This window comes from Borostomias antarcticus, assembly GCF_949987555.1.
Source record: "Borostomias antarcticus genome assembly, contig: scaffold_77, whole genome shotgun sequence".
Classification (NCBI taxonomy): Eukaryota; Metazoa; Chordata; class Actinopteri; order Stomiiformes; family Stomiidae; genus Borostomias; species Borostomias antarcticus.
In genome coordinates, this window is record NW_028175689.1 from 564,819 (window position 1) to 592,429 (window position 27,611).

Sequence of the window (27,611 nt, forward strand, 5' to 3'; positions counted from 1 at the left end):
CAATACTCCAGACAACAACACAGAGGACATTCAGACCCATTCGGCCACCGGCATTTGAAAAACTGGTCACGGCGTTATTGCTCCTAGCCATATTGCTGAAAGAACTCCACAAGGCTCATGCTTTTCTGAAACTGAATGTCGTAAGTGTAGACGAGAAGGGGCTTAGGTCAGATGGTAATAAGGGAATGGCACAGCTGCTGTGTTGTCGTAGCATAAGAGCCTCACTCAAAAGATATATCTAAAATGTTTATTGCTATTATTGATTATTCCCGTTAGTTATACGTGAAGTTCTATTTAGTTTATTGGTAGGTCACTCTTTATCGAACGTTTGTCAGCCAAATATAGTCGCCAAAAAACAGATTCACCATTTTTACTGTTGTTTTTAACCTGCAGTGATTAAATTCTAAAACTTTATTGACGGGCGCCATGACATGATATTCAAATATGAACCGATATTGTGTGCCAGCAGCTTGCGAGCCATTCGAGAGATCAAATGGCATTGGGTGTAGTTCCTTTGCTACGACGCCACATTCATTAGCCCTCCATGATTACGAAGGCGAGAGCATTCCTTGTGATGGAAGTTCCAATACGCCCGCCAATCTCCACTTGAATCCAGTGAGCGTAGCTTCAACACAGCCTCTGCCCATTGCAAACCACACTTTGCTTGAGTTAGATCCATACGGTTATTGATCAAATGGTGGTAAGTTCCCTCAATGACTCCACTGGCAATCGGATAGCCAGCATCCAGCGCCTTGTCATAGCAGAGCTTGGGGCGGTTTTTTTTGAAGATAGTCTGCACACTTATCAATAGTCTCACGTTTTGTCAAACCTCTCTTACTCGCACTTTGCCGGATTCCTATGGCCACCACCTTGTCAGACTCTCCCCTGAGTCTCTTCAGAGACCGTTCTGCCACCTAGGTTTCAATAACCTAATCAACCTTGTCGTGTAAGCAGTGCCAAGCTTTCTACAGATATTCAAGGACTTTGATAAAGTCTATGATGATGGTTGCCTTAACTCCATTTTTTCCATAATTACGGTAATCAGTTTCCGCTGATGATGGTGCCCATCAATAACAATGACCAACTGCCGTTTCTGCTCCTGATCTAGCCTGAGGACTTCCACCAAAGCTTCTTCTATCACAGCTTCCACCTCTCTTTCTACACTGGTCAACACTCTCTTATTTTTGGTTGGAGGACGGAATTTAACAACGTTGTCGCTCTTCCGATCCATATCCATGACCGATTCTGCTGTTCTAGGATTGGGTTTTATTGTTTAAACGGTGGCTACTTGGGCCATTCGTTTGCGATCTTTTTTCTCTCTAGGACTGAGCTTGGTTTGCAGTTTCTGCTGACTCTTTTGCGCATGCTTCCTAGTTGTTTCCCTAACCATTCTTGGCGCATCACTAGGCCATTACCGTCAAAGCTGAGGATTTGTAGGTCTTTTGTTTGCTCAATCACAACCTTACGCTGTTCGTAAAAAACCTCAAAATCTTGAGCCGTATCCGCTACTAGGTGCATAGTCTGTCGTTTTCCAACCATACTTAGGTAACTCTCACGATGTTGTTTAATCGTTCGATCACAAGAGCGATCCATCACAGCACTGACATTTTTTTTCCTACGCCATCAGAGTACTTGTCAGTATTGAAGTTTAATTGAGCATCCAGCGGAAATACGCTTGATTGTTTTCGCTGGCTGTAACTGCGACGCCTGATTACAACAGAACCACACAAGCTGGTCAGTTGTCGGGAGGTATTTTTTCTAACGTGATTTCTCTGCTCACCGGTGCTACTCATTACCGACGATTGCTGCAGCTCATTATTGTCCTGTTTATCCAGATACCCTTAGAGGAGAAGGCAATACTTCGTTGCCTCCAGTCCGGATATATCTATCTATGGTGCCATGCTCTTGTTCGATAGTTGATTCAAGGTGCTGAATGATCACGAGCTAGTTAGAAGAATGCATAATCGAGGATATCGGCGTAGGATGCGTTCACAATAGACAGTGTTATGTAGTTATTGGTTTGACGACGTTATATCACCATAAAATTGTCTCTTTTACGTTACCAGATATATCAAAAATCATGGTGTTTTAGCGGCTGCATTGTCGTATCAAAAGAACCTCCCCAAAAGCCGATCACTACGCGACAATGGGATGAGGCTATTGTAAGCTGGGTTGCATAAAGGTTCCTGAAGATACTAAGGGGAGAGTCTGACAAGGTGCCATGGGAATCCGGAAAAGTGCGAGCAAGAGAGGCCCTCTAAAACTGTAGGCTATTGATAAGTGTGCAGACTATCTTCAAAAAAACCGTCCCAGACTCTGCTATGAAAAGGCGTTTGATGCTGGCTATCAGATTGCCAGTGTAGTCATTTATGGAGCTTGCTGCCATTTGAGCAAATCTGGGCAAAGTGGAGTTTGCGAGGGGCAGATGCTGTGTTGAAGTTACTCTTACTGAATTTAAGTGTATATTGGCAGCCATATTGGAACTTCCACTAGGAATGCTCTCGCCTTAGTATTCATGGAGAACTAATGAATGTGGCGTCGTGGCAATGGAACCACACCCAAAGACATTCAGGACACTCATGATACCGCATCACAGTACCAGATTAAGAGTCTGAATCACCTTGGCTTGGTAGCCGCAACATGCTTGGAACTAAAGATAGCTGCATAACGTGAGTTCGACGCTCAGAAAGCCATGTGTAAAACCTTCTGTTAGTACCGCAACATCAATATGTGACTTTCTGGGCTATCGTGCATAGGCCATGAATCATGCCATAAGGTTTACAGCAAAATTAAATGGTGAACGGTGTCTAGGATGTTCGATATGAAAAATATTCTTCAACTGATCATTTACGATTTCTATTATTGCTAGGTTACTCAACATCATTTTATCAAAGGCCTTCAGCTCTTTTGGCTGCATATTGTTCCTAACTTTAGTTACTAGGTTCAGGCCTTTCTCCTGCAACTAGGCTACCAACTGCTCAGAGACATAGCCCTTATCTCCATAAATCCAACCAGCTAACTCTTCGATGAGATCTGGTATTGGTTACGGTCATCGGTGTTAGCCGTTGTCAGGCAAAATAATAGAATTTCTCCAACAAGATGGTTAATGATAACGTGAGTTCGATGAGATAATCCCTAGCGCTACATAAGCTTCATCATTTTGGTACATATTCATGTTACAGGAAAAGAGTTATTTGAGTACTTTAGTGGCTGGCAAAGTCTCCGAAGGAGCCATTGCGCACTTTTCAAAAAAAACATCACAATGCCTAAAGCCCTTAAAGTACAAGGGATGCAGCCAAAATTGAAGCGTATAACTTACGTTAATGATAAGGTTTAACCTAAAACCAAACTTCCATCCTGTAGACGTTTTTCACCGTTTCGTCTCTTACTTAAGACCTTGTGACTGTTTAGCCTAGGGTTGTCATAGACAACGATGGGCGTCGATTCAATGAATGACAGGCCAGTTGGTTTCCCCATGCACTGGGACTTTAGATAAACCGTCAGTGGTAGCAACGCCTGTTTCATGAGTTCTACAAAGCGATTGTAGGACACTAGGTTCGGGACATAGTCTGATTTATGTTGTGTGATCAATCTTTGGTAACAGTGCTTGCAATTGCGAAATGCACTATGATGGAAATAGATGATGATGGTCATTATTGTCACTGACAATAGACACGGGATTCTACAGTTCGTTATCTATGGTTTGGTATCCGAAAGAGAGCCAAGTAGCTGGAGCTCACTTGTCTTTCACCATCGAACTTACGTTAATCATGCTCATCTTTGAACTCGGCCAGTATGTATCCCTTGTTACCTAATAACAGGTTGCCAATGACTTCGAGCATGTCATTGGCAGCATCGAGTTTATCAACATTCGCTGCAGGCAGCAGTAAAACCTACCATAATGCCTATAGCCTAAACGGCCATGAGCCCATGGAACTAGTAGGGATGTTTTTTTTGAGACTCAGTAACCGTGATCAGTTTCGCCATTGAATTTATTGTGCTGTTCTTTACTCGTGTCTGGACAACAATATCAATTGGTGTGGTTCCCTTGCTACGGCGCTCTATTCATTAGTTCTCTATGATTACTAAGGTGAGAGCATTCTTTATGGAAGTTTCAATAAGCCTGCCAATCTCCACGTGAATCCAGTGAGCGTAGCTTCAACACAGGCTGTGCCTTGCAAACTCCACTTTGCCTAGGTTAAATCTATACGGTCATGGATCAAATGGCGGTAAACTATCTCAATGACTCCACTGGCAATCGGATAGCCAGCATCCAGAGCCTTGTAAGGTTTTTTTGAAGATAGTCTGCACACGTATAAATGGGCTCACGTTTTGTCAGACCTCTTTTGCTCGCACTTTGGCGGATTCCTCGGGACACCGTGTCAGACTCTCCCATGAGTATCTTCAGGGACCGTTCTGCCTCCCAGCTTTCAATAGCCTCAGCAACCATTGTAGTGTAAGCAGTGACCGGCTTTCCACAGATATTCAGGTACATGGATAAAGTTCATGATTATGGTTGCCTTAACTCCATTGTTTCATAATCCAAGTAATAGTTTCCGCTGATGATGGTGCCCATCAATAACAGACCATCTGCCGTTTCTGCTCTGGCTCTAACCTGAGCGCTTTCTCGGAAGCTTCTTCTATTACGGCTTCCGCCTCTCTTTCTACACTGGCCACACTCTTTTATTCTTGGCTGGAGGACATAATTTAACAACGTTGTAGCTCTTCTGATCCATATCCATATCCATATCCATATCCATATCCATATCCATATCTATATCTATATCTATATTCATGACTGATTATGCCGTTTAGGCTTGGGTTTTACCGTATAAACGGTGGCTACCGGTGCCATTCGTTGGCGATCGTTCTTCTCTCCAAGACTGAGCTAGGTTTGCAGCTTATGATGACTCTTTTGCGCGTTATTTCTAGTTGCTTACCTCAACCATTACTAGCTAATCACCAAGCCCTTACCGTCAAAACTGAGGATATGTAGGTCTTCTGTTTGTGCAATCACAACCTTGCGCTGGTCGTAAAAAGCCTCAAGGTCTTGAGTTGTATCCGCTACCAGTTGCATAGCCTGTAGTTGTACAACCATACCATGGCAACTCTCACGATGTCGTTTAATCGTTCGATCATAAGCGCGATCCATTACATCACTTACAATGTTTTTCTTCATGCTATCAGAGTACTTGTCAGTATTGAGGTTAAACGGAGTATCCAGCGAGAACACGTTTGATTGTTTCCTAGCTGTAACTGCGACGCTTGACTACGACAGAACCAAACAAGTTGGTCAGTTGTCGGGAGGTATTTTTTTCTACCGTGATTTCTCTGCTCACCGTCGCTACTAGTTACCGACGATTGGTACGGCTCATTATTAACCTGTTTATCCAGATACCCTTGGAGGAGAAGGTGCAACATTGCGTTGCCTTCAGTCCAGATATAACTCTCTATGGTGCCATGCTCTTGTTGGATAGTGGATTCAAGGTGATGAATGATTGCGTACAAATGATCACGAGCTGGTGAGAAGAATGGATAATCTAGGTATTGGCGTAGGATGTGTTCACAATAGACGGTGTTATGTAGTTATTGGTTTGACGATGTCATACTACCATAAACCAGTCTCTTTTTCGTTACCGATATATCGAAAACCCCTGATGCTTTAGTGGTTGCAGTGTCGTATCAAAAGAACCACCCCCCACATCAATAGGGAACCAGCAATCAGGTAGATATCAGCATGCTTTGCATGCATCTGCTGAACCAGTCGTTTCTGAAGGTACCGCTTTACATGCCATAAATTGGCACCTTGTTTTATAAATGCGGATTTGAATGGAAGATTAGTAAACAGGTGCAGTCAGTCTTGAGCAAAGTATTTCCAAATATGTTTATCTTTGTGATGCCCAAGTCATTCACTGAGCACCTCCATTGTGATGGCTTCACTGCCTAATGGTTTTGGTGGGAAGCCACTATTGCGTTAGGCTCCCTAGAATAGTTCTTTAAGCCAATTATCTTTCAGGTAGTAAACAGTGGTGATGAAATTTTCAATGCCAGTGCTGAAATCATCTTTAACGTGAGTTTGACGCTCAGAATGCCATGGGTACACCTTCTGTTAGTGCCGGAATATCAATATGTGGCTTTCTGAGCTGCCTAGCATAGGTAATTAATCCTAGCATCAGGTTTACAGCAAAGTTACATGGTGAACGGTGTTTAGTATGTTCAATCGGTGAAATATGCTTTAATTGATCATTTCCGCGTTCTATTACTACCGTTTCCTTCACATCACCTTATCAAAGGCCTTCAGTTCTTTTGGCTTCATATTTTCCCTGACTGTAGTTACTCTGTTCAGGCCTTTCTTCCGCAACCAAGCTACCAACTTCTCAGAGACATAGCCATTATCTCCATAAATCCAACCAGTTGAATCTTCTATGAGAGCTGGTATTGGTTTACGGTTATCTGTGTTAGCCGTGGTCAGGCAAAATAATAGAATGTTTCCGAGATGGTTAATGATAAGGTGTAACTTACAATCAAACTCTCAACTTGTAGACGTTCTCCTTCGTTTAGCCTATTCACTGAAGACCTTGTGGCTGTTGATCATATGGTTGTCGCAGACTATGATGGGCGTCTATTCAATGAATGACAGGCCAGTTGGTTGTCCCATGCACTAAAACTTTAGATAAACCATCAGTAGTATCCAATCATGTTTCATGAGTTCTACAAAGCGATGGTAGGATACTAGGTTTTGAAAATAATCTGATTTATGTTATGTGATCAGTCACTGGTAATAGTGCTTGAAATTGCGACAGGCTCTCTGATGGAAATATGATGATGCTGGTCATTCTTTTACTGAGCGATAGCTTAGATATAACTGGAGGCTTTTTTAATGACAGGTGAGTTGTCTAAGCTATTGTGATTCACAATCTTATGTAGGAATCATCCACATCACAGGATACACTGACAATAGACATGTGAGCCTCCAGTTCGTGATCTATGTTTGGTATCCGAAATATAGCTAAGTGGCCGGGGCTCACCTGTCTTTTACCATCGAACTCACGGTCTTTATTTTGGACTGTTTTTAATAGCAGGAAATAGGCTCAGTTATGTCTTGTTAGATCGACTTAAAAATCTAACATCGTGTTTAGTTATTTTTTTATAATTAATTATTTAGCTCGTATTGGTGCTTTCCTAGCAGACGGTTCTATGGATGAACCGCCTGTATCTGAAATACTCAGTGGTTTTTGTGGGAGCATGGCATCCGACAGGCGGTTACCCGGTGATCAACTAGCAGTTGCTCCGGGGGATAGTTTTTTTTCAGTTTGTCACCTAGCAGTGCTTCAAGGTCTGGAATAAGAAATGAATCGTCTTCACAGGCAAAGCTGATACTGATCCCACTGGCTCCAGCCCTACCGGTTCTGCCTATGCGGTGGACGTAATCATCTGGATCTTCCGGCAGGTTATAGTTGATGACATGGCTGATTCCATCAATGTGGATTCCCCTGCCAGCAACGTCGGTAGCAACCAGAATGGATATTTTTCCTGAGCGAAAATTTTCCAGAGTTCTTAAACGTTTGTTCTGAGGGACCTCTCCAGAAATTTGGTCTGCCTTGATACCAACCTTTTGCAGCTTTTCAGTGAGCTTTCGTGTCTGATCTCTGCGGTTGGTAAAGACAATGACCTTTTTCAGTTGGTGGTGATTGATCAGGTTGACCAGTAGAGGAAACTTCTGATTAGAAGAGAGAATGTAGACTTTTTGTTCCACAGTGTCAGTAGCCACACTGTTAGGCTTAATTTCTACTTTCACTGGGTTCCAGGTCCATTGCTCTCCCAGTCGCAGTACATCATCAGTGAAGGTGGCAGAGAAGAGCAACGTTTGCCTGTCACCTGGTCTTGGGGTCATGCTAATAATTTGGCGCACCTGAGGGATAAAGCCCATATCCAACATACGGTCAGCCTCATCGATCACCATCACCTCTACCAGATCCAGAAACAGGTCTTTGCGTTCGCAATAGTCCATAAGGCGCCCTGGTGTAGCAACGAGAATATCTACATAGTTTTCGCTGATATGTTTACGCTGCTTATCGTAATCCATTCCGCCAACGACCGTCACAACGTGAAGAGGCAGATATTTAGTAAGTGCTCCAGCATCATTACCTATCTGTAAAGCCAGTTCACGAGTAGGCGCAATAATGACCGCCCGTGGTTCTCCAAGGTATCTGGTATCTGGTGCAGGAGTCTCGATCAGCTGTTTGATCGTGCTGATCAGAAAGGCTGCGGTCTTACCGGTTCCAGTCTGAGCTTTGCCAATAGCATCCAGACCTGCCATGGTGGTGCCCAAGACTTCCGCCTGTATGGGCGTGCAGTATTTGAAGCCTTGGTCAGCAATAGCATGCATCAACTCATTGGGTAGCTCAAAATCATGGAAACGGGTCTTTTCTGGATCCGGAGCAACCTGAAACTGGTCAATACTCCAGTTATCCTGTGTTTTACTATGGCGTACTGATTTCTTGTTGCTTGCCTGATGTTGACGCTTTGATGGCTTATTCCGACCATTGCTCACGGAGCGTAAAGCCTGTTTTTTGTTGCTAGAAGACTCCTTATTACCTTTTCCCGCAGGTCGTGAGCCTTGACTTGAACTTCTTTTCTTGAAGAATTCTAGAAAACCACTCAATGCCTTAATCTCGTTCCTTTCAGTCCTAAAAAATGGCTTTACTTTTAGAAAAGCCGAGGGACCAGCTACAAGGATACAATCTTTATCCTGATCGTCGCAGAGATGGGCAAAGAAGAAGTTAGCTGGTAATTAATCTCTGCAGTCTCTTGGATACTCTCCTAGATCTTCCGGGTTAATGACAAGGTGCATTATCGCGCCGATTGCATGATCAAATCAAACGCACTGTAAATAAAAGGCGTGAATCAATATAATATAGTGAGTTCTACGAGAGAATCCCTTGCTCTACATAGGCTTCAGCCTTTTTGTACATATTCATGTTACAGGAAAAGAGTGATTTGAGTACTTTATATTGTCTGGCAAATGCCACGAAGGAGCCATTGGGCCCTTTTCAAAAAACATCACTATGCCTAAAGCTCTTAAAATCCAAGGTCTGTAGCCAAAATTGAAGCGTCTAACTTACGTCATAATAGTATCTTTCCACCAAGTCAAGGCTGCGCCTAGTAGGTGTACTATTATCAGGCGCAGCCTGAGTTCGTTTGATCAGAGACAATCAGTTGAAATATGCTGTCAAAATTCCTCATACTCATCCCAGTCACTTGGATCTTCATCCTCTGACTTTTTACCCAGCCATAGCTGCTCAGCTTTGCTTTTCTTGGTCACTTTACGCTCTTTTCTTTCAAACCATTGTTTGTTCAGAACCAAAATTAATGCATTGTCAGGCACCTGTTTAATGGAATAATGCTTGAATATTGCAGCAAAAAAGCTCGCTTCTTCCGCGAAATTATGGTTCTTCACTACAAAAGACTCCTGCTGTACAGTGTCTGGCATGCAGCGATTACCGATAAAGTTAGATATAGGACAAGAGCTCATGGTTATCACCCACTAACTGCCTAGAAATTAAATAGTAGTCATATATTGATTATTATGAAATTAGACATTAGTAACCTGTGAGGTAGGGATTGAATGAGGCAAGTCATCCATGTATGATTTGGATGTTGTCAGAGGATTATGCCTCTGTAGCATTTCAGAATAAATGGTCAATTATGGTGATTTGCAAAAATATACCTTCCCCTTTCAAGTTTCTACTGTGTTGACTGCGTTCGCTCACTCCAGTCGCTTAGTATTGCTAAGCTCCAAGGGCTTCGCTTACTTGCCGTCGCGTAGCAACTTGAAATCCTTTGGGTGAGGTTCTTTTGATACGACAATGCAGTCGCTAAAATATCATGGTTTTCGATATATCCGGTAACGGAAAAGAGACGGGTTTATGGTGATATAACGTCGTCAAACCAATAACTAACGTTAGTTCTAACTTCCGTTTTGGCTGCAGCCTTGGAATTTTAAGGGATTTAGGCATATTGATGTTTTTTTAAAGTGCCCCATGGCTTCTTCTGAGCCTGTGGCCGACAATTAAAGTATTCAAATCACTCTTTTCCTGTAACATGAATATGTACAAAAAGGCTGAAGCCTATGTAACGCAAGGGATTATCTCGTTGAACTAACGTTAAAACCGTCTATTGTGAACCCATCCTACACCAATACCATAGATTATTCATTATTCTCACCAGCTTGTGATCATGTGGGTGATATCATTCAGTACCTTGAATCCACTATCCAACAATAGCATGGCACCATAGGGATCTATATACGGACTGAAGACAACGAAGTGTTGCACCTTCTTATCCAAGGGTATCTTGATAAACAGGCCAATGATGAGCCTCAGCAATCGTCGATAACTGGTAGCGACTGGGAGCAGATAAATCACGTTAGAAAAAATACCTCCAGACAACTGACAGCTTGTTTGGTTTTGGCGTAGTCAGGCGTCGAAGTTACAACCAGCGGAAGCAATCCAGCGTGTTTCCGCTGGATGCTCAGTTAAACTTCAATACTGACAAGTACTCTGGTGGCATCAGGGAAAACATTGTCAGTGATGTGATGGATCGCTCTTATGATTGAACGATTAAACGACATCGTGTGAGTTTACCAATTACGGTTGGACAACGACAACTGTGCAACTGGTAGCGCATACGGCTCAAACTTTGAGGCTGTTTACGAACAGGCAAAGTTTGGATTGAGCAAACAGAAGACCTGCAGATCCTCAGTTTTGACGGTAAGTGCTTGGTTATGCGCCCGGAAGGGTTGATGGGAGAACGTGCAAAAGGGTCAGCAGAAGATGCAAGCCAAGCTCGGTACGGGAGAGAAGAAAGATCGCAAACGAATAGCACAGGTAGCCACCATTTATACGGTAAAACCCAATCATAGAACGGTAGAGTCGGTCATGGCTATGTATCGGAAGAGCGACAACGTTGTTAAATTGACGTGAGCTAGACGCTTCAATGTTGGCTACAGCCCTTGTATTTTAATGGCTTTAGGTATTGTGATGGTTTTTGAAAAGTGCCTAATGGCTCATTCGGAGCCTTTGCGTGCCAATTAAAGTACTCAAATCGCTATTTCCCTGTAACATGAATACGTACAAAAAAGCTGCAGCCTATGTAGAGCAAGGAATTATCTCATCGCACTCACGGTAAATTACGTCCTTCCTCTAGGAATAAGAGAGTGTGGGTCAGTGTAGAAGGAGAGGCTGAAGCAGTGTTAGAAAAAGCTTTCGAGGAAGCACTCAGGCTAGATCCTGAGCAAAACGGCAGTGGGTCATTGTTGTTGATTGACACCCGCATCAGTGGAAACTGATTACCGTGATTATGAAAAAGAAGGGAGTTAAGGCAACCATCATTATGGACTTTATCCATGTACTTGAATAACGTGAGTTCGATGGTGTTAGACAGGTGAGTCTCAGCCTCTTAGCTGTCTTTCGGATACCAAACCATAGATAACGAACCGGAGGCTCCCGTGTCTATTGTCAGTGTATTCTGTGATGTGGATGATTTCTGCATAACATTCACTGATTATCACTGTGTATCAGCTAGCTTAAGGAACCTTGCCGCCATGTGCCAAGTTCGCGCAGCCTTGTAACCAAGCCTTGATACCATTGCTTTCAAATCAAAGCGTCGGTTGAATCGATAGCAATATGCAGTAAGGTATTTTGGTAGATGCTTCAGGTTAATATTGTGGTACTGCCTTTCTGAGAATTTTTGATTTTCCCGATCAGGGTGTTGATCCACGTAAACAACTCATTGGCCATCGATTCGTGACCACCACCTGTCACCACTGCTATATGTGGTGGTCCTCCGGTGGAGGCTATTCTTGGGAATGCACCTAGGCCATCACTGACAACACCTCAGGTATGATCACAGAGATGTTTTTGCGACCAGAGTTCTAGCTCCTTTTTCTGGAAACTGGTTACTATGCTGAAACGCATATACAGCTGGTAGCTTTCCTCGGTGGTTTGCACGGCGGGAACAAAGTGGTGTTCGTTTTCAGAACCTCTTTCCCGTTTGCCTCTATGTTTTTCACCGGCACAGTAGGAATCATCCATCTGAACACGTCCCTGTAGGGGACGGCTGTAATCACGTTCTTTCATTACTTGCACAAGCTTGTGCTTCAAGCGCCAAACAGCATTATAGGAGATTCCCTGCTGTCTCGAGAGCTCCATGGCCGATATGCCATTATCTGTCTGAGTCATTAAAAACACTCCTAGAAACCAAGTGGTAAATGGCAGGCTGTTAACTTCCAAAGTGGTGCCACTGGTCAATGATGTCTGGTGACGGCAGCGGTTGCACTGGTAAAGTTCACGGGGTTTTAGGGTACAATACTCCAGACAACAACACAGATGACATTCAAACCCATTCGGTCACCGCCATTTGAAACACGGGTCACGGTATTATTGTTCCTGCCCATATTACTGAAATAACTTCATAAGGTTAATGCCTTTCTGAACTGAAGGTCGTAAATTTAGACGAGAAGAATGCTTAGGCCAGATGGTAATCAGGTAACATTGTAAATTACAATGGTATAGGCAACTAATCTGTCATTTAAAGAAGCCTCCAGTAATATTATCGCTCTGTGGCATAATGACCATCATCATCTATTTCCATCAGAGTGCCTTCCGCAATTCCGAGCACTATTACCAGTGACTGATTACACAACATAAATCAGACTATTTCCCATACCTAGTATCCTACAATCGTTTTGTAGAACTCATGAAACAAGCTTTGATACCACTGCCGGTTTATCTAAAGTCTCAGGGTATGGGACAACCAAATGGCTTGGCATTTATTAATTAAACTGTGACCGTCGTTTATATAGCCATAGGATCAACACCCTAAAGGTTTTCAGTGAAGAGGCTAAACGGGGAAAACCGTTTACAGGTTGGAAGTTTGGTTTTAAGTTGTACCTGATCATTAACCATCTTGTAGAAATTCTATCATTTTGCCTGACAACGGTTAACACCAATGACCGTAACCCAGTATCAGATTTCATCGAAGAGTTAACTGGTTGGATTTATGGAGATAAGGGCTATGCCTCTGAGAAGTTGGTATCCTAGTTGCACGAGCAAGGCCTGAACCTAGTAGCTACAGTTAGGGAAAATATGAAGCCAAAAGAGCTGCAGGCCTTTGATAAAGTGGTGTTGAGGAAACGGGCAGTAATAGAAAACGTAAATTAGCAGTTGAAGAATATTTTGCAGGTCGAACATACTCGACACCGTTCACTATTTAACTTTGCTGTAAACCTGATGGCAGTATTGATTGCCACTGCACAGCAGCCCAGAAAGCCATATATTGATGTCTCGGTACTAACAGGAGGTGTCCCAATGGCTTTCTGGGCGTTGAACTCACGTTGAATATCTGCGGCAAGCCGGTCACCGCTGACACGACAAGGTGGATGAGGTTATTTAAAGCTGGGTGGCAGAACGGTCCCTGAATATACTCAGGTGAGAGTCTGACAAGGTGGCTAGGGGAATCAGGCAAAGTGCGAGCAAGAGAGGTCTAACGCAACTGGGTCCATTGATAAGTGTGCAACTATCTTCAAAAAAGAGAGTTCCATGCTCTGCTATGACAAGGCGCTGGATGCTGGCTATACGATTGCTAGTGGAGTCATTGAGGTAGCTTGCCGCCGTTTGATCAATGACCGTATGGAATCTAACTGGGTCAAAGTGGAGTTTGCAAGGGACAGAGGTTGTGTTGAAGCTACGCTTACTGGATTCAAGTGGAGATTGGCTGGCGTACTGGCACTTCCATAAGGAATGCTCTCGCCTTCGTAATCATGGAGAACTAATGAATGGGCGTCATAGCACAGGAACCACATCAGCATATTTTTGGTATATATGACCATTTCAATATTCCTTATTTCAGCTCTGCAACGATTTCTTTACTGAAGGACTTCTCGCAGTAATGGCACTTTAACTGAATATCATTGCTTTTCTCGTGCAGGTAAAAGTAGCTCCCTACCGGCTCATCATGAGTAATACAGTTAGAGTTAGGGCAAGCAAAAGCGGCTCTTAGCGTCTTTGGAATGGCCATCGTAAATTTATCGATCACTAGGTAGTCATCAATAACATTGATGGTTGCGCTGGTGGCAAACAGTGCCAGCTCATTGGCCTCCTGCTCGGTAAACATCCTGCCTTCAACCTTGATGATGTCTTTGAATCCTAGGGCTTTACTGGGCAGATTAAAGCCCACGGTAATGCTGGCTTCACCGTTCAGCAGATGAAGTCGATCGAGGATTTTAACGCCCTGACCAGCCGGGATATGGTCGATGACAGTCCCCTGGCAGATGGCTTCAACCTGAAGTGTGTTACTCATAGATCAATTCCTAACAATGTTTCATTCAGAATCAGTGCCAGCAGTGCCTGTCGGGCAAAAACCCCATTGCGTGCCTGCTCAAAGTAGTAGGCATGAGGTGTTTGATCGATTTCTAAAGCGATCTCATCCACCCTTGGGAGAGGGTGCAGAACTTTCAGGTGTGTAGGTGCTTTTTTTAGAGCTGCGTTCGTCAGCACATAGTTGGAGGCAATGTGCTTATATTCGGTTTCATCAAATCGTTCTTTTTGAACCCTAGTCATGTAAATAATGTCTGTATCCGCAACTACCTCTTCAATGCTTTCTGCCCGGCGCCAGAGAATGCCTTTTTCATCAAGTTCCTGCAGGATGTAGCTAGGCATGGCTAAGGCATTAGGGGCAATAAAATTAAACTCAGCATTAAAATGTGTCAGAGCCTGTGTTAGTGAGTGTACGGTTCTGCCGTACTTGAGATCACCGACAAAAGTGACTTTCAGGTTGTCCAGTCGTCCCTGGCATTCCCTGATACTGAACAGGTCAAGCAGTGTCTGGGTTGGGTGCTGATTCGAACCATCGCCACCATTAATTACAGGAACGCAGGCGAACTCTGAGGCTAACCGTGCTGAACCTTCTTGGGGGTGGCGTATAACTACCGCATCGGTGTATGAGCTGATGATTTTGATGGAATCAGCCAGTGTTTCTCCTTTTTTGCCAGAAGTATTACCAGCATCTGCAAAGCCAATCAGAGTTCCTCCCAATCGTTGAACGGCCGTTTCAAATGAGAGTCTGGTTCGGGTAGACGCCTCAAAGAAGCAGCTAGCAATTACTTTGCCTTTCAATAGACCTTGATGTGGCGTTTGCTTAAGTGCAGCAGCCACTTCAAGAATCTGCTCCATATCTTCCTTGGTAAGGTCTGCTATAGAGATAATGTTCCTGTTAAAGAACCTGTTTCCCATGGTGGTATTACCTGTCGCTTTTGGTCGTTCTTAAGTCAAAAAAAAGCCCATGATTCAAGTTTTTTTAAAATACAGATGATGTAGTTAAATAAAAACCAATGATAAGGCTACGATTTTCTTTTTCAATTGACTGATGGTTAATGTGTAAGCGCAGTTTCATCGGGGCCATTTGTTACTGAGTTTCTTTTGTATTAAATCTTATTATGCCATGTTCTACTTTTTTAGAGCCAATGACAGTTTAAAATCCCTGACTTACCAAGGATTACAGCATAAATAGTGCACATTAGCGCAACATAATATGCTTAATCTGGCGGTTATCGACGTGTAAGTTGGGCGTTATTCTCTGGGTGCCAGAGTTTGGTCATATGATCGTATTGACTGAAGCCCTTGCACATTATGGAATGTCCACCTTTCCTAGAAAGTAAGAAAAGTAGAACATCGCGTCTTTATTGGTACTAAGAGTCATCTTGGCCGATGGATACAATCTGTCTGGTCAGCAAATTGCTCGGGATTCTACATTTTACCTGTCGTTAGTTAAACGGTTTTTGGCTGCTGAGTCAGAGGTTGTCTATTTTGAACAGGAACTCTCTAGTCTTGTCCCAATAATATTTTGAATGATAATGAGATGTTCGACTGTTTTAAACACCATTGAAGTGTTTAATCCCTAGCTTACCAATGGTTACAAAGTAAATAGTGTACGTTAGAGCACCATAATTATGCTTCATCTGCTGCCTATCGACGTGTAAGTTTGGCGTTATTCTCGGGTTCCCAGAGTTTGGTCGTATTGGCTGAAGCCATTGAAAATCAGGTAATGTTTGACTTTTCTGGAAAGTAAGAAAAGTCGAACATTGCGTATGATACTGAACAGAGTAGAAGTTATTGCTGTCAATGTTGCAAAGTGCTTTACCGTAAGGGCTGATGCCATACCACCGTTCTTGGTACCAACTTCTATGGCAATGGTTCTGCCGGGGATTTTGTCTTGTCCAATCATGCGGGCGAGGATATACTTGCACGTATGATTGGCAAGTTATGCAAAACCACCGCACATAGCGTCGAAATACCAAGAGATGTTAATGCGCTGGCATTCATGACGACCACAAGACAAATTACTGCAGCGATACCAAGGACTGCAGTCTTTGGAAGTCTTGGTAACGCTTCTGCTGCAAGTTTTGGCAGTTTGGCCTTGAAGAACATTCTGACAAGAACCGGGGCCATGATCATTTGGACAATACTTACCAGCATACCACTTAGATAAACAGATAAACATTCTATAATGTCTTGTAAATAAATTGCTGTAATCCATGGTGTCATGATGACGGGAACCAGAGTTGATACCAATGCCATGCTAACTTATAGAGCTACACGACCACCTGCGAGACAGGTAAGTAATGTGAGTTCGACTCTTTAATTTTGACTACAGAACTTTGATTTTAAGGGCTTTAGGCGTAGTGATGTTTTTTGAAAAGTGCAAATGGCTCCATTGGAGCCTTTGCCAGCCAATAAAGTACTCAAATCACTATTTTTCTGTAACATGAATATGTACAAAAAGGCTGAAACATATGTAGCGTAAGGGATTATCTCGTCTAACCCATGTTAAGTACATTGGATGAAGTTTCTCCCGTAGCAGTTCCCGCCAAGATCATACCAATAAGCATTTCTCTGGGAGCTCAAACAGGATGATGATGAACTAGGCTAGAGTTAACACAAGCAGGAAGTGAAGTAGAACACCAATGAATAACGCCTGAGGTTCCCTGAGGGATGTGTGTAGGTAATGAGTAGTGATGGTTAACCACAGAACAAACATGATAAGGGCCATTAATGGAATCATGGTATTTTTGAACTGAACCAGTTCTGGACTGTAATAGCGTCCAAGTACACTGACAATAAGAGCCAACAGTGGTAATAAAAGGCTACAGGAGTCTATCATTTTAGAAACTTCATAAGCGTAATCTGGTAAAAAGTTCTGCAACTATAGACAGTATTGTGGATCAGATATTGCCTGTTATTGAAGAGACATTATTATCTTGCCACCAAAGGTTGATATTGAACCAGTTAAGGTTATGTACATCTTGGTGTTTAAGATTTTTCCTGAGGGCTATAAGTATGTTGTCTTTGTGCCATTTGGGAATGACATAGTTATTCCAAAGCAGTATGAGGTCAATGTCTTTGCAGATATCAATACTTACCTGATAGTGACGCACATGATTGAAGAGAGCCGTAGCTTATCAATGACTTGATCCTTAACTCCTGCCAAGTTATTGCTGTCAGACTCATCAGCTACCTGACTGCTCCATGAATGGTGTTGTTCAATACTAGGAAAAGATGAATGCCAGAAGTACCATTCAATAATGTCAAAAATAAACATGGTTAGGTACATTTTGATACGACAATGAAGACGCTAAAGTATCAGGGGTTTCGATATATATGGTAACGAAAAAGAGACGATTTTATGATGATATAATGTCGTCAAACCAATAACTACATAACACCGTTTATTGTCAACGCATCATATGCAAATACCCTCGATTATTCATTTTTATCACCAGCTCGTGATCATTGGGACGCTATCATTCAGCCTTGAATCCACTATCTCTCAATAGCATGGCACCATAGAGAGCTATATCCGGACTGAAGGCAACGAAATGTTGCGGCTTCTACTCCAAGGGTATCTGGATAAACAGGGCAATCATGAGCCGCAGTAATTGTTGTCATCGGGTAGCCACGGTGAGCAGAGAAATCACGTTAGAAAAAATACCTCCAAACAACTGACCAGCTTGTTTGGTTCTGTGAAGTAGGCGTCGCAGTGACAGCCAGCGGAAGCAATCCATCGTGTTTCCTCTGGATGCTCAGTTAAACCTCAATATTGACAAGTACTCTGATGGCATGAGGGAAAAATTATCAGTGATGTGATGGACCGCTCTTATGATTAAACGACATCGTGAGAGTTCCCCAAGTATGGCTGGAAAACGATAGGCTATGCAGCTGGTAGCAGATACGGCTCAAGACTTTTAGGCTTTTTATACATAGCGCAAGGTTGGTATTGAACCAACAGAAGACATGTAGGTAAGGGCTTGGGGATACGCCAATAAGGGTTGAGTGAAGCCACTAGGAAGAACGCGCAAAAGAGTCAGCAGAAGCTACAAACCAAGCTCAGTCTAGGAGAGAAGAAAGATCGGAAACGAATGGCATAGGTGCCACCAGCTATACGGTAAAACCCAATCCTTGAATGGCAGAATCGGTCATGTATATGGATCGGAAGAGCGACAACTTTGGTAAATTCCGTCCTACCTCCAAGAATAAGAGAGTATGGGCCAGTGTAGAAAGAGAGGCTAAAGCCGTGAGAAGAGAAGCTTTTTAGGAAGTGCTCAGGCTAGAGCAGGAGCAGAAACGGTAGTGGGTCATTGTTATTGATGGGCACATTCATCAGCGAAAACTGATGACCAAGATTATGAACAAAAGGGAGTTAAGGCAACCATCATCATGGACTTTATCCATGTACTTGAATATCTGTGGAAAGCCGGTCACTGTTTACACGACAATGGGATGAAACTATTGGAAGCTGGGTGGCAGAACGGTCCCTGAAGATACTCAGGGGCAAGTCTGACATGGTGGTCCGGGCAATCCGGCAAAGTGCGCGCAAGAGAGGTCTGACAAAACGTGAGGCCATTGATAAGTGTGTAGACTATCTTCAAAAGAACCGTCCCAAGATCTGCTATGACAAGGCGCTGGATGTGGGCTCTCCGATTGCCAGTGTAGTGGTGGAAGGAGCTTGCCGCCATTTAATCAATGACTGTATGGATCTAACCTGTGCAAAGTGGAGTTTGCACGGGGCAGAGGCTGTGTTGAAGCTACGCTCACTGGATTCAAGTGGGGATTGGCAGGCATATTTTAACTTTCATAAATAATGCTATTGCCTTCGTAATCATGGAGAACTAATGAATGTGGCGTCGTAACAAGGGAACCACCCACAAGTCTGTATGACTGAAATAAAGATGGTGCTGTTGATATCTCAAATGATGGAGAAATAAGGGTGGATAATTTTTTACTATATACAATTAGATGTCCGACTTTTTTTTAGCCAATGAAAGTTAACATACCTTATTTACCAAGGGATACAGCGTAAATAGTGTATGTTAGCGCAACATAATTATGCTTAAGTATGCCTGCGATCAACGTGTAAGGTTGGCGGTATTCTCGGTTTCCCAGAGCTTGGTCGTATAGTCGTATAGTCGTATTGGCTATAGCCATTGAAAATCAATGGTGTCCGACTTTTCAGTAAAGTAAGAGAAGTCGAACATCGCGTTATATACAGGTTCATGTGTATAACCTGTGTATGACCTGTATAACTCCTGTGCCCATGCTTGAATAAGTTGGTTATTTACATTTAGTCGATGTTATACCTGCTTTTTATTACCACAATTGATATTTTCCTGAATCACACGGTCCAACCGGTACAAGACATTGGGTGCGGCTCTTTTGATACGACCCTGTTGTTTTCCCAACATACCTTGGCAGCTATCACGATGTCGTTTAATCGTTCAATCACAAGAGCGATCCATCACATCGCTGACAATTTGTTCCCTCATGCCCTTAGAGTACTTGTCAGTTTTTAGGTTTAACTGAGCATCCAGCGGAATACGCTGGATTGCTTATGCTGGCTGTAACTGAGACGCTGACGAAGACAGAACGGAACAAGTTGGTCAGTTGTCGGGGGGAATTTTTTCTGATGTAATTTCTATGCTAACCGTCGCTACCTGTTCCAGACGATTGCTGCGGCTTATTATTGGTCTGCTTACCCAGATACCCTTGGATGAGAAGGCGCAACACTTCGTTGCCTTCAGTCTGATATTGCTATCTGGTGCCATTCTCTTATTTGAGAGTGCATTCAAGGTGCTGAATGAGAGCGTCCAAATAATCACGAACTGGTGAGAAGAATGAATAATCGATGGTATTGGCGTATGATTCGTTCACAAGAGACAGTGTTACGCAGTTATTGGCTTGACTACGTCATATCATCATCAAACCGTCTCTTGTTCGTTACCGGATATATCGAAACCACTGATGTTTTAGCGGCTACATTGTCGTATCAAAAGAGCCACACCAATCTACTTTTATCTAGGGGGTTTGGATTTGTATCCCTCTGGCTTAGATCGCTGAAAATCACCCATTTAAATAAGGGAAGAACCATAAAGTTTTCTATCGATTTCAGACCAACTACTGTAAGAAACAGGACGATACCAATCTCCAGCGATGCAAGGTTGGCACTGTGCGGCATAAATCAATATAAACGACTAATACTTCATATAAAGTCAAGAATCAGTGCTACAAGCAATGGACCACCTGCCAAACCCAGTTTGAGTGCCACTGGTAAGCCAAGAATATGAAGTGTACTAGAGCCTAATAAAATACCTAGGCCAATACTGATAAATACTGGCATCATTGAACTTGCTGCAGTTTCTGCTGGGCGTTACCCATATGGTTGGCAACGACATCAATAGACTCACGGCGACCAACAAGGTTCAGGATATCGCCAAGCTACAACAAGCCATCTCGGTTGTGAACCAGTTCGACATCGGAACGGTACAAGTGTGAAATCATTACGTCGTAGTTGTGCTTGACTGTCAGGAAGATCAGTTTTTTACCCAGAACCTTTTCATTGGTCACTACAACCAGTTATGTTATCAGCTCGGTACCATTGGTTGTAAGAGAAGCTTCCACCAATTCACCAAAAATCAAGCGAGCATTCTGTAACTTCTGACGACTACCAACCAAGTGGAGAAGGTCCCCAGCTCTACAGCCGCATCCCATTTGGAGACTACAAATTCTTCACCACACTCCAAACAGGAGCACCACAGCTTTCCATCATTGAGTCAGGGAATATCTTGAAGTGCCAAACCATCAGTAATATCATGGTTAACGTGAGTTTGACGAGATAATCACTTGCGCTACATAGGCTAAAGCCTTTTTGAACATATTCATGTTACAGGGAAAGAGGTATTTTAGTACTTTATTGGCTGGCAAAGGCTTAGAAGAAGGCGTTGTGCACTTTTCAAAAAACATCACTACTATGACTCAAACCATTAAAATTCAAGGGCTGTAGCCAAAATCTGAGCGCCGAAATTACGTTAATTATGTTGCGTTAAAGTACACTATGCACGTTTTAACCCTTGGGAAGTTAAGGATTTTAAACTTTTATGGTCTCTAAAAAAGTCGAATATCGCGTATACTTGGTGAAATACCTCAGATACCAAATGGGTAAGCAACAACATAAGCTGAGCTTGGAATCGTGAGTATACTTGCTGGAGTTCCCAATTCAGGAAGCATACCAGTTCCCGCAGCCAGTGCCATGGTATTGGTTGCTGCACCAGTGTAAATACCCAGCACTACCGGTAGAGGTACATCAAACATCAGATGCAAAGCGGTCCCTACCACACCACCAAGTAGCACCATACCAGCAGCAAGAGCATTCAACTAGCACCATACCAGCAGCAAGAGCATTCAACTTCAGCCACTGCTTTTTACAAAGGAGAATAAGCTAGGTCCGTCCTGAATCCCGATGGTATAAACAAACAGAATCAGACCAAATTCCTTAATATATTCAAGAGTATGATTATCCAAATTAATATCCATCTGGTAGACAAAGTGTCCTACCAGAATCCCCCGAACAGGACACCACCTATCCCCATACCGATGCGCTAGGTGCCTATCCACAGGACCAGCACAACCACCAGCGACAAGATCAATATGGATATCGCTATATCGATCATTATATTTTCAGAAAGATGAAACTTATGAAGAAGACTAAAAAAACATCATCATTTTACCAAACCATGATAATTAGACCGGATGATTTAAGTCAACATCAAAGGAACTGTATGGATAAATCAACGTGGAAGTGCAGTCAGGCAGGCAGTGATGTATCCTAACTGGTTATGAGTTTCCTTGACGCTTTGATTGGTTTTTCGTGACTCTTGTTTCAAGAAACGTATCAAAGTTAACCTTTACATTAAGCCTGTTGAGCGATGATGGAAGAGCATTACCAGCCGCATCAGATTGAGAGTGAAGCCCAGAAGTTTTGGGAAGACAATGACAGCTTTGCTGTCACCGAAGATAACAGCAAAGAGAAGTATTATTGCCTCTCCATGTTCCCGTACCCTAGCGGTCGACTGCATATTGGGCACGTTCGTAATTACACCATTGGTGATGTTATTTCACGCTACCAGCGCATGCGTGGTAAGAATGTCCTGCAGCCTATGGGCTGGGATGCTTTTGGCCTGCCAGCTGAAAATGCGGCCATCAAAAATAAAACTGCGGCAGCATCATGGACATACGAAAACATTGACTACATGGAGGGTCAGCTTAAGCGCCTAGGTTTTGGCTATGATTGGAATCGTGAGCTGGTAACCTGCAAGCCAGACTATTACAAGTGGGAACAGTGGTTCTTCACCCAGCTTTATGAAAAAGGTCTGGTTTACAAAAAGATGGCCACAGTTAACTGGTGTCCTAATGATGCAACCGTTCTAGCCAATGAGCAGGTAGAAGATGGTTGCTGCTGGCGTTGCGACACGGTGGTTGAGCGTAAAGAATTGGCACAGTGGTTTGTAAAAATTACGGCCTATGCGGATGAACTTCTGGCAGACCTAGATAAACTGGAGCACTGGCCTGAGCAGGTTAAGGCAATGCAGCGCAACTGGATTGGACGTTCTGAAGGCATTCAGATTACCTTCAAGGTTGGCAATGCCATTGATGGAGCGCCTGAAGAGTTCAAGGTTTATACCACTCGCCCAGATACACTGATTGGTGTCACCTATGTAGGTATTGCCTCAGAACACCCATTGGCAAAAGCGGCTGCGGCTCATAACCATGCTCTGGCTACTTTTATTCGGAATTGCAAATCCAACGCGGTCACTGAAGCAGAAAGAGCTACCATGGAAAAGGTTGGCGTCGATACCGGCATCCGAGCAATCCATCCTATTACTGGTCGTGAAGTTCCAGTCTGGGCTGCCAATTTCGTACTGATGGATTACGGTACAGATGCAGTAATGGCAGTTCCTGGTCATGACCAGCGTGACTATGAATTTGCCACTCGCTTTGGCCTGCCGATTGAACAGGTGATCGAACCGGCTAATGGCGAATTTATTGATATTAACGAGGCCGCCTTTACCGAAAAGGGTAAGCTGGTCAACTCCGGTGAGTTTGACGGTCTGACCTCAGAAGAGGCCTTCAATGCCATTGCCGATCGACTGATTTCAGAAGGTAAAGGTGAACGCCAAGTTAACTATCGTCTTCGTGACTGGGGTGTGAGCCGCCAGCGTTACTGGGGAGCTCCAATTCCCATGCGTTACCTAGAGGATGGAACTGAGGTTCCTGTCCCACTGGAAGACCTGCCAGTACTGCTGCCTGAAGACGTGGAAATGGCCGGTGTGCTGTCTCCGATCAAAGCGGATCCTGAGTGGGCAAAAACCATCCACAATGGTCAGCCTGCGACCCGTGAAACAGATACCTTTGATACCTTCATGGAATCCAGTTGGTACTACGCGCGTTACTGCTCACCAAGGTCTGATGACCAGATGCTAAATCCTGAGCAGGCCAACTACTGGCTGCCAGTGGATCAGTATATTGGTGGTATTGAGCATGCGGTGATGCATCTGCTTTACTCCCGTTTCTATCACAAGCTACTGCGTGATGCAGGGCTGGTAGAGAGCGATGAGCCATACAAACGTCTGCTATGTCATGGTATGGTGCTGGCTAACACTTATTTCAAAATGGATGAGAAAGGTGTTAAACAGTGGATTGCTCCTACAGATGTTGACTCTGAGTTTGACGCCAAAGGTCGTCTTACTAAAGCGACCATGAAAGGGACCGGAGAAACCGTTGAGCACGCGGGCATGAGCAAGATGTCCAAATCCAAGAACAACGGTATCGACCCTCAGGATCTGATTGACCAGTACGGCGCAGATACAATCCGTCTGTACACCATGTTTGCCGCACCTCCAGAGCAAACTCTGGAGTGGTCTGAGAGTGCAGTAGAAGGTGCCAACCGCTTCCTACGTCGTTTCTGGAAACAAGCTGCAGTACATATTGCCAATGGTGATGTGATTGCTCTTGATCTGGACTCTCTGACGAAAGAACAGAAAGACCTGCGTCGTAAAGTCCATGAGACTATAAGCAAGGTTTCTGATGACTGTGAACGTCGTCTGACCTTCAATACAGCGATTGCTGCGATAATGGAACTCAATAACGCGATTAACAAGTTCCAAGTAAGCAGTAATCAGGATCGTGCAGTGATGCGTGAAGCCATTGAAGCAACAACTCTGATGCTGGCCCCCATCGCACCTCATGCCATGCACAGCATCTGGCAGGCTCTGGGTCACTCTGACTCGGTTCTGGATGCCCAATGGCCGGTGGCAGATGAAGAAGCTCTGAAGAAAGATACTCTTACTCTGGTCATTCAGGTCAACGGGAAGGTGCGTGCCAAGCTAGAAGTTACTGCAGGCCTAGATAAGGACTCCATCAAAAAGCTGGCACTGGAACATGAAAGTGTCAGCAAGTTCACCGATGGTCTGACAGTGCGTAAAGTGATTGTGATTCCTAAAAAGCTAGTGAATATTGTTGCCAATTAATTAAGTCTTCAGGTAATTCCAACAAACATAAAAGTGAGCTGAAGCCCCTGTAAGTGCGGCTCTTTTGATACGATAATGCAGCCTAGCTATCGTGGTCAGACCTAGGAGCCAATTATACTTTATAAATCCAAACCGGGAGCCAGATTTGTCGGCATGCTGAGTGCATTGGATTCCACACTGGCCACAGGATATGTACAATAGTCTGCGGCAAAATAGGCACTTGGCCGGTGATTCCCACTATCTCCTTGTCCTCCAAATGGGGCTGCACTGCTGGCGCCAGTAATCGGACGATTCCAGTTAACAATGCCCGCCCTGATTCTCTGCAAGAAGTACTGGTACTGCTCAGGTTTTTCACTGAAGAGTCCGGCAGAGAGGCCAAAGCGTGTGTTGTTGGCTTCAGCGATTGCATCTTCAAAGTTCTCATAACGGATTAGCTGCAATAGTGGCCCAAAGTACTCTTCATCCGGGAGCTCTTTGATATCCGTGACGTCAATAATTCCAGGAGATACCAACCCTGTTCCAGCTTTAAGGTGCGTAACAGGCAGAATGGATTTACCCCCCAAATTTTGCAGGCTTTCTTGTGCAGACACTATTCGCCTAGCGGCATCTTCTGAAATAAGGGCACCCATAAAAGGAGCTTTGTCGTCGTTCCATTGACCAACCTTTATTTTTGCAGTGCCGGTGGCCAGAGCCTCGACAAACTGTTCACCCCACTGGGTGGCAGGTACGAAAAGTCGTCTGGCACAGGTACAGCGTTGACCTGCAGTAATAAATGCTGAATGAATAGTGTCGTGTACTAAGGCTCTGATATCACTCATTTCTGTTATAACCAGAGGGTTATTACCGCCCATTTCTAGGACCAGAATTTTTCCTAGCTGGCTACTGTATTGTTGGTGGATCATTTTTCCGGTGTTGGAACTACCTGTAAAGAAGAGGCCATCAATGCCTGGATGTCCAGCCATGGTTATCCCTGTCTCTTTTTCTCCTTGAACCAGATTGATAACACCATCGGGGAGGCCTGCTTGTTGCCATAGTTTAACGGTTAGTTCAGCAACGGCAGGTGTCAGTTCACTGGGTTTGAAAATTACGGTATTACCTGCCAGCAGTGCCGGAACAATATGTCCGTTGGGGAGATGGCCAGGGAAGTTATAGGGGCCAAATACCGCAATGACGCCATGAGGTTTATGGCGAATAACTGCTTTTCCAACAGACATGTCATTTGCAATGGTACCAGTTCTCTCGTGGTAGGCTTTGATTGAGATTGCAATTTTCCCTACCATGCCTGCTGCTTCAGTTTTTGCTTCCCACAGAGGCTTTCCGGTTTCTTTGGCAATCGTCTCTGCAAGGCTGTCTTTATTTTGTTCCAGCTGATGTGCAAAGGCCTGAATTACAGATTCTCTTTCTTCTATTGGACGGTAAGCCCAAGAATGACTGGCTTCACGGGCAGCACCGATGGCTTGGTCGACTTGTTCAGTCGTTGCACTGGCTCCTTGCCAGAGAGTTTCCCCGGTGCCAGGATTCGCAGACGCAAATGATTTTCCATTGGCTTTGATCCATTCTCCATTAATGAATATGCACTGCTGTTCTTTTGTTTCTGACATGGTTTCAATCCCTTACGTGTAACTAAAAGCTGAATTGGTTCAGGGGCTATTATTTGCCCAAGGTGGAAGACAACGGTACTACACGCAATAGTTGACCCTCTTTAATATTTAGGGCGGCGGCCTGTTCCTCTGTTATTTTGACGAACTCCATCCCCTCATAAGAGAGGCTGCCCATGATGCAGCGAAAGCCTGCCAGTTCACTATTAGCCATCAACCACCGGCATTGATCCGTGGTATTACTGTCCACGATCTCAACCTTGTACTGTTGTGAATCTCTTACCGATCTGGTGTCTTTCACTCTTGCTTCCAGAAGTGGACCAGCATCAAAAATATCCACATAACCTGTGTAATGAAACCCTTCCGACTCCAGCAAGTACCTTGCATGGGTCGCGCTTTCATGAGTTACCCCTATTATTTTCAGAGCATCGTCCGGGAGCAGGTTGGTATAGATTGGGTAGCGTGGCATTAGTTCAGCGATAAAGGCCTTATCGACCATAGACTGTCGGTCAGCTTCAGCAAAATTAACAGCAAAAAAGTGTCGTCCAAGCGCTTCCCAGAATGGAGATACCTCACTCTTATCACAGTATCCACGCATTTCAGCAAAGATGTTTTTATGAAATAGCTCAGGAAAGGCTGCTAGGAACATCATGCGGCTTTTTGACAAAAATGCACCATTTTTGGAGTGGCGATAATTAGGATGGAGGAACAGCGTACACAGTTCAGAGAAACCGGTATGGTCACTGCAGAGCATTAAGGTGTCTACCATCGTGTAGACATTGAGTTGCTGTGATGCATGAACCTGTTTACTGACCTTGTAGTCATACCATGGAGCATCAAGCCCAACTGCAGATTCTATCCCTGCCGTGCCAACCACCTGACTGGTTTCTGTATCTTCCATAACAAACAGGTACAACGCATTTTCCCGGTCTGGAACAGTAGTATCTGTTTTTTGGGAAGCCTGCTGAAAGGAGGTGAGAGCCCACGCCAGCTTGTTATCTACCATGTGGCGGTTGGGTTGCAGGGAGGTGAATCCGGCACCGGTCTGGTTAGCTATTTGCCATAGTGCCTCACGGTCCTGCTCATGTATGGGACGA

At 44.0% G+C, this 27,611-nt stretch overlaps 3 protein-coding genes across 3 annotated transcripts; 1 reads left to right on the forward strand and 2 right to left on the reverse strand.

The window, feature by feature from the left end:
• Window positions 1–7,225: 7,225 nt before the first annotated feature.
• Window positions 7,226–8,389, reverse strand: LOC311329323 (ATP-dependent RNA helicase RhlB-like; the record flags this gene model as incomplete). The annotated part of the gene is made up of 1 exon (XM_084463183.1): window positions 7,226–8,389. One exon carries the CDS (start codon window positions 8,387–8,389, stop codon window positions 7,226–7,228), a length of 1,164 nt encoding a protein of 387 aa, XP_084319309.1.
• A 5,513-nt stretch (window positions 8,390–13,902) lies between these two features.
• LOC311329324 (aspartate carbamoyltransferase regulatory chain-like) lies at window positions 13,903–16,284 on the reverse strand (the record flags this gene model as incomplete). Its single annotated transcript, XM_084463184.1, has 2 exons — window positions 13,903–14,343; window positions 16,201–16,284. The coding sequence occupies 2 exons, from the start codon at window positions 16,282–16,284 to the stop codon at window positions 13,903–13,905; spliced, it is 525 nt and encodes a 174-aa protein (XP_084319310.1).
• A 6,034-nt stretch (window positions 16,285–22,318) lies between these two features.
• On the forward strand, window positions 22,319–24,916 carry LOC311329326 (leucine--tRNA ligase-like; the record flags this gene model as incomplete). The annotated part of the gene is made up of 1 exon (XM_084463185.1): window positions 22,319–24,916. One exon carries the CDS (start codon window positions 22,319–22,321, stop codon window positions 24,914–24,916), a length of 2,598 nt encoding a protein of 865 aa, XP_084319311.1.
• Between the last annotated feature and the right edge of the window lie 2,695 nt (window positions 24,917–27,611).